Below are 12,608 nucleotides of genomic sequence, written 5' to 3' on the forward strand. Positions count from 1 at the left end.
CAAGAATGAAGCATGATGTTTTAAACAAGTTTCACTCTTTGACCTTGGCTTTAGGATTCCTAAACAACTTTTCATTTATGCAAGTTAACGCTAAGTTAGGGATAATGTACAGGCAGCTGGTTGTTATTGCATAAATGAGACCCTACAGTGCGATCTTGTATCAAACTGAAGGGGCTTATTTCGCGATAACAGCCGGCTGCTTGTACATTATCGCACTTATTACCATGCCAATTGCCACATGAGAAAAAAACTGGACATAAAATGTGAATTTGAAATATTTTATTACCTAATTTTTACCGCATGCAGACCTTCCGCGAGGAAAAGCCGTTTACTTTCAGTTTTAAAGTAAGAAATGACGTTCAAACGTCATGAACAGGCAAATTGGTTTAACCATTTGTAAATATAATGTCACATATGTTATTAAAAGACATATTTATAATTCATTTTGTGTAATATTAAACTGTCCCTCTCAAAATGATTTGCAGCATCCAGGTTACAGGGTGTTATTAGTTTTAGTGTTGTTATTTGAAAAGAAAAACCCTTGGAATGTCATGTCTGGCCAATCAGAATCAAGCATTCAAATAAGATGTGTGATAAGCTCCATTAACAGATAGTATTGGTTTCCAACATATATTGTTTACATCAGGATCGGAAATGAATAGAGGCTTAGGAAAAAAATGACAACAAGGTGAACAAAACTGCTCTCCAAATTCAAGATAAAAGAGGAAAAAAAGGCCCTGCATAATAAAAAAACTAGCTACGACAGTCGCAATCTAAATAAGATTAGGTGAAAATGAACGAATGTGAATGACAGAGTTTTTGGTCTGCCTCAGCTTTGAGCATTACAGCCAATCAAGTTCATGGTATGAATGTATTGGCCAATCAGGGGCGATTAAATGTTTCACCGGTGAAGAAGAGCTGTGCTGAAGTGCTCCACAACCGAATACAAATACGATGTAAGAAAGAGATTCATTAAGCCATGGAGTGTTTTAGTGATGTTGGATGTTCTTTGTTTATTTTCTATATATTTCCCGTGAGCCGTTGGTTGCAATTTGCAACTTCACCACTAGATGCTCCAGATATAAGATTAAGGTGGGCCAAGTGATTTTCCAAATTGGCAGAGGGGGGGGGGGGGGTAACTATGTATATATTAATAAAAATAAGTGAATGAAAGGAAAAGGCAAAACAGAAGAGAAAAATATTTGGAGCTGACTTGAATAAAGCAATTGAAAACACCCTTACCTTTTTCTATCAGATTACAGATCATAAAGGCATTTGTTTTAAAAAAAATTATATACAATGGTGTGAAAAAGCTTTTGCCCCCTTCCGGATGTTTTTTGGCATATTTGTCATGCTTAATTGATTCAGGTCATTAACTAATTTTTATATTACTCAAAGAAAACCAGAGTAAATACAAAATGCAGTTTTTAAATGATGGTTTTATTTACTACTGGAAAAAGCAATCCAAACACTTCTGACCCTATGTGAAAAAGTAATTGCCCCCCTTGGTAAATCATGAATTAACTGTGACAAATTGAATAACTGAGTTAAATTTCACTACTAAGCTTAAATCTACTTGGGTTATGCAGCAAGACAATGATCCAAAAAACACCAGCAATTTCACATAGGTTTTTTTTTATTTACTCTGGTTTTCTTTGTGTAATATTAAAATTAGTTTGAGGATCTGGATCATTAAAGCATGACAAAAATGCAAAAAATCATTGAGGGGCAAATATTTTTTCACACCACTGTAAGACTTAAAATTATTTTTTATTTTTCAAGTTAAGGGTTAGGTTAGGGGTAGGTAAAGAGCTTTAATATCTCAATAACGTTATCCGCCACTATTTATAAGTACCAATAGCATCTAACTTCTATTTCTACTTTACCCCAAAATAGCTGTATTTTCTTAGGATTGTGTAAATAGAACCTTCTGCTATTTAAACTTGGTGTAAATAACATCTATTGCTATTTATACTTGGTGCAAATAGCCGCTGCCTTAAAATGTATTAAATGCCTCTCTAATTAATTTCATATTCACAATATATTCTCAGGACAGCTATCAATGGAACAGCCACAACAATTAAAAAGGACATAACACTACTTTTTCATTAAACATCAACCCTGCCTTTGTTTTCCACTCTGACTAGTTTATGTTATAGATCAAATGTATGTTCAGTTTGATTATTATTACTCGATTAATTGTTTATTGAGTCTCACCTTTTCTAGATCTGGAGAATAGCTTGATGCTGGCAGGAGCTGAGCTGGTCGAGGAGCGGAAGATACCACTGAAACTGAGCCGGCGGGGAGATTTTGGAGGTGAGTCCTGGTGAGAAGATGGTGGACGGGGGAAGACGGGTCTGGGGGAGCTTGGACTGGTCCTGGGAAATAGGGATGCAACTGGGGTACACGGCTGGCTGGTAGGAGACCTCACACAAGAGCCTTTGATTGGGCTGGGTGAACCACTTCTCTCCTCCTAAAATAAAAAAAAGGAATTGTATAATGTTTTGAAATGTTTTAATATGTATTGATGGTCAAGTCAAGACAAATATTATTTCACAAATGCTTTCTCTTTTTAGTTGACTGTTGTACTGTAAGCATTTGTCTCAATAATGTTTAATTATATTTACATATCGTCCCTGTCCTTCCGAAACCATGGATGTCCAAATTCATGTTTTTTCAGGAAATGTAAATAAAGGTATCTTTTAAATGATTAAATTCCGTGTTGTCAAAGTTATCAACCACTTTTTAATACCTCTTATTGGTCAAATATTTGCAAAACCCAGTGAAAAACATAGTACTAATGAATTCAGCAAACAACGAAAATCATGAAATAATGAGATACAAGGTTTCAGAAGGTCAGCAGCGATTTGCTGTTCATATATTTATATTAGAGTTGAGGCAGATACTCGGCTGAAACGAGTATCCGGTACGGATAAAGCACTTTTGCCGAGTACGAGTACCATACGAGTAATACGAGTCTGTGCTCGGATTGAATAAAAATCCTCATTGGGTAGCTGACTGTGTCTGCGTTCTGTGATAGGCTAGTCACAGCGCCCCTCCCCTACACACATACAGATGTATTGTGTTGCTGAGTGTGTCCGCAGCTTTCTCTCTCTGTCCCTCCCTCAGTCACTCAGGTTTGCGCGTCTTTTCCGTTAACGTTTAGGTCTCTTTAGCTTTAGGTTTGTTTTTTAATTCGGTTTGTAGTACTTACTTATTAACCAGTGGAGTTTTGATAAACGTGGGGTTTGTTCAGACGTGGTGCATGGTAGAATGCGTCTCTGCCTGTCTGAGTTTTTTTTTCTTTTTTAAACCGTCAACTGGCTCTAACCAGTTTTCTTGTTCATTACATTTTACTTCATAATTGCATCCGCATGTGTTGTATTCATTGTTGCAAAACTTGTTCTGTATATAGTTTGTTTGTTATCGTGATCAAAACCATTGATCTGAAGCTCAATGCTGATGCTGTCATGTAAATAGTTTTCTAATCAGCAATAAATATAACAATTTCTGATCAACCCATATCAATTGCATGCTTAAAATAACATACCGGTTAAAGCCCCGCCCATCTCAAGACAACCGACCCAATTTCTGGGTTAAACCCCGCCCACTTCCGGGCTAGGCCCCGCCCTATCAGAGTACAGATACAGATACAGATACAGATAATTCTTATGGTTAACAGATACAGATAATGCTGTACTCGCTCATCCCTAATTTATATACATCGTTCATATACAGCAACTACAAAAATGAATAGACCACTCAATAATGATTTTCAGTTTTTCTGAATGTACTATTTTTAAGTACATATTTAATGATCATTTTTTGTTTTGTTGTAAATTAGTGACATGTTTTTTATTTGCAGAAACTAAAACGAGGCAAACCGGTCAACATAACAAAAAGATGCAATGTTCTTGAATACTGCAAACCCAGGGGGTAGACTTTATAGCTAGACAACATTATACAACAAATATCAGCCAACTAAAAACTAAGCACACTGCTATATCTTCAACCTGATACAAAAGATCTGCTGGTCCACTGATCCTATCTGCCCATCACTTTTGATGTTTCAGACTTGTGAAAGAAAATGACCTGTTTATAAGTTTAAAATCTTCACAATGTCATTTAAACAAATGCAGCGGTAAAGAGGAGCTTCAATGTGATAACAGAGCCAAAAATTATAAAATGTTACTACGTTAGCATACTTCGAAAGGGAGAGAAAGTCAAAACATTGCGCAATACTGATGGGGACATTTTTTTAAGTATTCAGAAGAGGCAGGGGTCTATAACGGCAGTTAGGATTCATTGACTGATAAAGATTAAATAGTGATCTATTCTGGTTCATGTTTTTATAAGGATTTACTCTCTAAATTCTTTTGTATAGTGTAATTGGAGTTACTTATATTACATTTTGTTTTGTGTGACAGGGCTTAGATCAGCTCTATAACCGGTCAGTCTAACCTGTAAACACAATTGAGAGGCACAGACCTGACACTGAGATACATTTTCTCATAATTCTGAGCACAGTGGACATGCAGCTCTAAAGGGTACTCCAGCAATGAGTCTAAAAAAAACATTGACCTTCAACTATTTGGCAAACACTCATATTGTTGATTTGCTAATGTGTCCATGGCATTTGCAAGGCGGCTGTTTTTCACGAGTAATTTTTATTGGCTTAGTTTTGTTTGGCTTTTGATTACAAGGAGTGGAGGAGGCGTCACCTTCAGGCTTAGCTGTGATTGGGTGAGATCAGTAGTGCTCGAAGAAGCCGGGAGATGTTTGTTATAGGAAGCTGAAATTAAGTCATGGTCCAACAATTTTTGACACTAATAATCACTGTGTAGTATTTGTAATCCACACACAATATCAACAAAGTAAATCAAATGAAAGCCATTGAAGTAGCTCAATGGTGAATAATTGCATTTGGAACACAAAGGTTGTTGGCTTGATACCCATTAAACACACTTACTGATAAAAAAATATCAAGACTGATTTAGATAAAACTAGATAAACCGTCTGCCAGAGGCATACATGTAAATGGGAGGATAAACTAGTAATGTCGATTATAAAGCGCAGCTATTGTGATCTTAGGCTTTCGGGGAAAAAATTGCCATTTATGTAATCATAATCGTGGCAGATCAAGGTTTCTTGTCATTTAATTGGCCCAAATGTGCACAATTATCATACATGGCCATAAAGCGTACATAAATGTTAAAGTAGTCATTTGGCACGAATACTTGTTTTTCTGTGTCTTTGGTGTGTTATAAATTGCCCATGCATGTATTAGACACATAAAATTGCAAGTGTAGGAAAAAAAATGCATTCTATCTAAAAGTGAATGATATGAGACCTGCCTGAAACACCTTGTGTAACCACACCCACAAAAATCTACGTTAGTTTGTGGTATGATTTGACTAAGATGACCCTATGTAAAATGTGTACGCAAGTAAAGTGGGTGTACCTGTCAGTACCATTGCTTTGGAACCTGATGTTCCAAACATATTCAGAGGTGTTACATTTCCGCCACACACTTGCGATATTTGACCAATCACACCTCGCTTTTCAGAGTGTTTTATAGAGGAGGATCAAAGAGGAGTTACAAACATTAACGGTATGTGTTTTTTAAGCTTAAATCGTGTATACACATTGCATTTAATCTAAAACAAACGATAAAATTCCTTTTAGCAGTGTCATATGACCCCTTTAAGAACATCATGTCCAAGTTTGCCTTGCCATTTATTCATAAGTAGATTTGCTTAAGGTTCAACCCAACCTATTAGCTTATAATAAGCCAAACCCAACAACAAAACCAGCATGGGAACACATGTTTGAACAGATCAGATTTCTTCTGTGAAACACCCTGTCGTTTACCAATCCAACCAGAATTCCACAAAACCGCAAATATAATGTACACAAAGAATTAAAGGGATAGTTTACCCAAAAAATGAAATTCTGTCATTCATTACTCAACCTCAAATTGTTCCAAACCTTATACATTTCTTCATTCTGTTGAACACAAAGCCAGATATTTAGATAAATGTTACTAACTTAGATTTCTGGGGTACCACTGACCTACCATAGTAGGAAAAAGTTAAATGGTTGTCAAGGCACTATTTGTCTTCCTAAATTCTTCAAAATATCTTATTTTTCGTGTTCAACAGAACAAAAAATGTTACAATATTTTTTTTCTATTATGATGGTCAATGTTGCCCCAGAAATCTCAGTTGCCAACAATCCTTTTTTGTTAAACCAAACAAGGACATTTTTATTACAGGTTTGGAGTAAATGATGAGAGAATTTAGATTTTTGTGTGAACTGTCCCTTTAAGCGCAGAAATGACTTAATGACACCAGTTTTGCTAGACAACAATGAAATAATACAATAAATATTTGGAAAATAATATATATTGTATATACAAACCTATAAAATCAATATAATATTAATATTAGATTTCAAGGTGCTATCTATGATATATGTCCGGTTAATCTTATACTTTATCTTTTATTTCGTGAACATGTATTTTGTACTCTAGTCTTGTTCCTGTTGTAGTTTTATTACACCCCGCCCTTATGATGTTCACCTGTATCTTGTTACCCTTCAAAAGTCTGTGTGTATACACACCCATGTTTCCTTTTGTTTCCCCATGTTTGCTGTCTGCGATTTTATGATTTGTGGTGTTCTTGCTTGCTCATCATATTTGGTTCTCTTTGTATTTAATAAATGTTTATAGCCTGCCTCCTTCCCTTCCTGTTTTTGCACAGCATGTTACGCAATCAGAGACTGCTGTAAAAGCATTACTCAGCATATGCAAAATAAATTGTTTTAATATTAGAATTCACATTATACTGTAAGGCGATCGGGGAAATATGATCCTAATATAACACACATTGAAAGACACCATTGTGTACTTTACCTTTTGCATTTCATCTTTATCAGATCTGTCCGTCTCTCTATCCATAAGAGAGGATGCAAATGTACTCAAATCCTGTGTCAAAACACAAAACACCCCAGTTAGCAGTCTCACGATACTGTACATAAACAACCATACTCAGATAACAGATTTACAGAAATAAAGTATTTTTTCCAAACAAGTTTCCAGAACGCGTCACATACCTTTCGTTTTAGCCGTGTCATATGACCCCTTTAAATGCACAACAGACAGTTTTTTGTACATTTTCAAGTTTTCAATAATTACTCTTCAGGTTACGAGACTCCAATGTCTTAGTTTCTGCGTGCTATAACAGGTGATATTGTTTCAAGTGGTGAAATAAGTTTGTGGTATTAACAGACTTTGCTGGCACATATCTTCGGCAGAGTTTTCAATACACACTGCACTGTGTTTTGTCGGACTTCAAATAGCCAAAGTATTTCCAAACGACTGAGGTTTTCACTGGTCGAGGGCAACGCATTATCTTTGGCATCGGTCATCTTTCTTACTCCGCTCTAGAGGTCGACCAATATGTGTTTTTCAGGCCGATACCGATTATTTCCGTGCAAATTAGACCGATAACCGATATTTTGAACCGATATATATATGGTGTAAAAACGTAAATTTATATAGAAATTAAGAACACAGGTTCTGAAACATTTGAAACATTTTTAATTCTGACTGAGAAATCTTAATCATAACACTTATATTAATAATTACAAACGAAAGAGGAGAGCACCCAGCAGAATTCTGTGAACATTTTGTAAACCACAAGCAACACATTAAAAAACAACAAGCAACAAATGAAAAAATGAATTGAATGTAACAAATTATATTTATTTATGGAAAAAAATAGGTTCTGATGACTTTAACATTGCATACAATACTTTTCAATTAATCATTTAGATCATCATTGGATTAACTAGCACAATTTGAATTTATATTTAATAAGTGTAAATAATTGAATTGCCTTCATAGCTTTATTGTGTATGTTGTTGAAAAGACCGCAATATTTTCATGAAGCTATAACATTAAAAGCATATTTTAGACACACTTAGTTAGTACATAAGCCTATTTCTTGATTGAATTGTCGGCAAGACGGGCATTTTATCACACTCATGTGTGTCTCTGAACATTTATGTGTATAAATAAGTTGCGAAATATAACTTGATCTAACATTTGTCGCGAGCAGCTTGAGATGCGGAGTCTGTGTGTGTGTGAGCGCGCATGCATGAGAGCACAGTGTCTGAAGACCGACGATTCAAGTTCTTTATGCTTTAAAATGTCTTGTATTTTTGAAATGGCGTCATTTTAAGTGACGTGCAAAACGTCAGATCGATCAATTACAAGAAACGCGTGTGCAGTGTGCTGCTCGAGCTCGAGCTGCTGTTGCAAAACACCTCAAAACAACACATTTCTTATTCTTATGTTTTTTCTTAATAACTGATTTAAATTCAACTTTAGGAATTCCTGCTTGACTACACTGTCATCACAGACAAAATACTCCACTGATAACACAAAAATATAGATAATCATAAACTACATGTGTTTACATAGTCAAAGACATGGAAATCACATAATGAGTGACTTGATTATGAGTGACTTATTAGTACATTTATTGTGGTGATGTGGATTTTATGGTTTTGGTCCATGATTTTATGGTCAGCGCAAAGATTTCCTCATTTATAACCCCCTCCAGAACTGTAGCGAACAGACACTCCTTTATGCGTAGAGCCCCGACACACCTCTCATATGGACCACTGAGATGAATAGACATTTATAAGAATAAATGGATACCGTATCTCACACCATCAGAATGAAAAAAGGTGAATTGGAGGAAAACGACCAGCTTTATTCTTTCCAACGTAGTTCAAACGAGTTGCACCAATCGTCAAGACTTTGAGATTGCATCCTTACAAAATAGCTACTATAGTTTGCCTTTGCCACATGTATTGGTCTTTATATACAAACATCAAAAGATCTATAGTTAAATTATGTTGTTTTATAAGAGTATTCTTATCATTGGACAAACAGAGTTCAACACATTGAATTTAAGAGCTGGCAGCTCACTCTTTTTATATTACTGATAACATTGACATATTACTTACAGCTAATATCATTTTAGGAAGCCACCAAATGACCTTTGCTCAACTGACCACAAAGTCAAGACTGACCTAAATTATAACGCATGTTTTTTGCTATTGAGATACGGTTATAAAGAGTACAGCGTTTGATTTGTACTGATTTACAGCTCCTTGATCAAATGAAAATGAATTGCTGTGTTAAGTTTATGAGACATGTTTAGTTTACGGTTACATGCAATAATGGTTAAGCATTTTGAGCTGAAGGACAGGAGAGGACTCGCTCTACTGCGAATAAGACCAATCAGCCAGTGTAAATGCATCACAGGATAAGCTCTTCCCTTTGAGGTTGAAAGTGAATATTTAAAACCAAACCCTTTTATCTCTCCAAATAATATCACTGAATTTCTATCAGCGATGGCACAGAGTTCGAATAAAATCTGAATTTGGGACTAATATACTGTCATAAGTTATTTAGATGCTGTGTGCTTATCACACAGAATAGGACACTCTGCTGGTCCATTAATGTTTATTAACTATAGCAAATATATCAAATGGAGAACTCGCTTAAAAATGTTTTACAGCACTTTTATTGTGTCATAAGTTTGTGTGGCGGTTTGGTCCAGGAAGTAGGAGTCAGGTATGAAAACAATGCAAGTTCTCACTTTTAAAACAAACCTGTGTGTGGGTTAGTGTTCTGTGTGTAAAAATGACACTAACTTGTAACTTACAGGAGATGATGTTTAAGTGTTCTGAGCTTAGCTGACCAGTATATCAGGGCAAAAAACAGGAATGTATAAAGAAATGTAGCCTAAGTACTTAAGGCACCACATCAATAGTTTAACTACTTCATATCTCTGAGGAAAAGAATATCAAACATCTCTGTCAGAATTCTTATCTGTGTTTTGAATAGATGACCATGAAAAGCTGCCCATAAAGGAATAATATACTCACTCGATGGCCTTCATGCTGTTGTTTAGTCAGCTGAAGGGCAGAAAGAGTCTCGCGCACTAAACACTTTGATGAGTCACGGCTAATCGCGCGCGCTCTCTTACAGTTGTTTGCCTCACTTCCTCTACACTGCTCGGTGTAAACAGCCCTCCTCGTGCAACAGCGTGGCGTGCCAAGCTATTTATAACGTAAACATACCATAAAAGCGTACATATCGGTCATATTAACGCACGGTACACTGACGCGTACTGTATGTATTCTTGTACTGTCGAAGAAACTGGGAAGGCCGGTTCAACCGAGGCTCTCAGACGAGTTCATGTCTGCGACGGGCGGAGGGGGAGGGTTCTTGTTTTGACAGCTCAGAAGCACCAAGCAGCACTGATTTAAAATGTGACAACACTAATATTTAATACGATAATGTACACGTATACACTTTGTAAATAAAAGACGCAGCACGCCCAACTCGAACGCGGATAAAGTTGCATATCCTGTGTTGTTTGCAACGACGTACTGTTGTACAACACTAACACTTAAAATGTATCATGTATCCCAAAATGTGACATGAAACGATTTAAATTCTAAAAAGTAAAAAGTAAGACAACTATTGTTAGTTTAAAAACATCCTCAAAGCGTTACAGCACGTGCTTACGCAGCGCGCGTCAAAACAACGGATTAAAGGTAACGTTACACAACGTCAAACTCACTGGCATGTTTAATCGCAGAGATCGCTTCTTCCTCGAGGGTTTCTTCGCCAAGTCCTTTTTCTTCACAGTGCTTCCCATTTTGTCTGCCGACTAATGAAACGTCAGTATGAAAAAACACTCGCTCAGTGCGAATTAAATGTTGGACATTTGCAGAAGCGCAGCTGAGTTTAGGCACATCCCGAGGTTACAGTTCCTTATCAGCCTCAATGCGCCGCGGAGGACATCCGCATTCAGCTCGATGAAGTTACTGCTTCAATTCCTGCACTGACCACTTTCTTCACAAGGCTATCCGTCTGGAGACCGACGCACACCCCTCTCGTGTATGGTACAAGTTGTCCAAATGCAGTATGAATAGAGATGTATTGATCGAAGTCTAAATCGTGTTTAGCAGGAAGTTTGAAAAAACTACAACATCGGTGCCAGCTGAGGACTTTTTCTGACTCTCTTTGGACTGCGCCCATTCCATCCAACAGATTACTTTATGGCAAAGTAGTTAAAAATGCAATTAGTTTTTGTAAACATAAGAGATGATTATTCTGTATTATGTCGTGTTGTTTTCGGCACATGCTGCCCCCTCACCTACATCATATAGAAAGAACATCTGACCAATAGTGGTGCGCAAATAGAACCACATTCAATCATCATGACTTCTATTGCAGAGACTCTGTGTCCCACATCACACAGGCCTGTTTAGTTAATGGAAGTGTAATGCAGGATGAAACTCAGAATGGATCTCAGGGGTTAAGTGAATCTTCACAGACGGGGTTTTATCTTTCTAGAGCGACCAGCTATGATGAATAAATGTTAAGCCAGTTACATCTAAAACATCTAAAATTATGACTTCTTCATTATAGCTGAAGCTATAGCGGCCTTATGTGCAGTCGGATATTGTAACACCTGTAAAGAAGTAAATCCTCCAGCTCTAAGAAAGTGCTTTAAATGTTTTAATCTGGTGGTGACTGGAGGGCCATGACGGTGTCTGTGTCCACCCACTGTTTAGTTTGCTTAGCAGTGTCTGTGGAAGCATTATCATCATTTTTTGAAGCATCGGGTGCAGCTGGTAAGATGGACTCATGTTGCTTGGCTTTGTAACATGACCCCGCAGAGCAATCGTCCTCAGCCCGCCATGACTCCCACAAGATGCTGCCCATGGGATTAACAGCTGGCAGTGTGGGCTGAAGACATCTTGTGCCTCTCTCAAAATGCTCTGATGTGCAACATTTGCCTTTGCTGGTAGCCTTTGTGCATCAGAGGTGTCTTGGTGACCTACACAGATGATGCATCGAATGCAGTTGTCACCAGCCCCGCTCCTGGAGATCCGGAGGCTGCAGCTCCAACCCTGCTTCTGCACACCTGTCTGTGATTATCAAGCAACCTCTGAACACCTGTATTAGATAGTCCAGGTGTGTTGGATTGGGGTTGGAGGGGAAATCTTCAGGAGCAGGATTGCTGACCACTGATCTAATAACATTTCATATTATATATTTCTATCATTGTTTAAACACAATAAATTGTATAAATGTACACACATGAAATGTAAATGGTAAAAGAACCACAAGTGCTTTTTTTGTCAATCTTTAGCAGCATCTAGCGGTGAGTTTGCGAATTGCAACCAACAGCTCACTCCACGCCTCGCTTTCGAAGCATTACGGAGGCTGAGAGAGGACTAAGATGTCAGGTTTTCACTTCTTTCCCGAATGAGATAACGTATTGACGAAACGCGTCCTGTGAAGCAGTTTGACCATTTTGGGCTGTAATGTGGACCTACAACATGACAAATTCCATTCAAGGGGACCTGCGGTCTATGCAGATAGAAATAGCTCATTGAAGTGTAATAAAAACACACTTCATTATGTAAGGTCTTTATACACCTCTGAAGACATAGTTTTGTATATTATATGCCATTTCTTTCAATATTGATCCTTTACAAATTACACACTGGGT

The 12,608-nt window shown here is 37.2% G+C and overlaps 1 protein-coding gene across 3 annotated transcripts in view; it reads right to left on the minus strand.

Moving 5' to 3' along the window:
- The window catches only part of prkag2b (protein kinase, AMP-activated, gamma 2 non-catalytic subunit b), a 29,955-nt gene extending 18,501 nt beyond the window's left edge, over positions 1 to 11,454 (minus strand). Inside the window, exons 1-3 of one of the 3 annotated variants that reach the window (XM_056744556.1) lie at positions 10,665 to 11,448; positions 6,914 to 6,985; positions 2,218 to 2,473 (exon numbers count right to left, since the gene is read on the minus strand). In XM_056744556.1, coding sequence (XP_056600534.1) covers positions 2,218 to 2,473; positions 6,914 to 6,985; positions 10,665 to 10,742 — 406 coding nt within the window. In that variant the 5' untranslated portion in view covers positions 10,743 to 11,448. Of the gene's footprint in view, positions 1 to 2,217; positions 2,474 to 6,913; positions 6,986 to 9,963; positions 10,496 to 10,664 lie in introns of those variants that run through there. The other 2 variants (XM_056744559.1, XM_056744557.1) reach the window with 2 other exon arrangements.
- Positions 11,455 to 12,608: the final 1,154 nt, after the last annotated feature.

Source organism: Triplophysa dalaica, chromosome 3 (genome assembly GCF_015846415.1).
Source record: "Triplophysa dalaica isolate WHDGS20190420 chromosome 3, ASM1584641v1, whole genome shotgun sequence".
Taxonomy (NCBI): domain Eukaryota; kingdom Metazoa; phylum Chordata; class Actinopteri; order Cypriniformes; family Nemacheilidae; genus Triplophysa; species Triplophysa dalaica.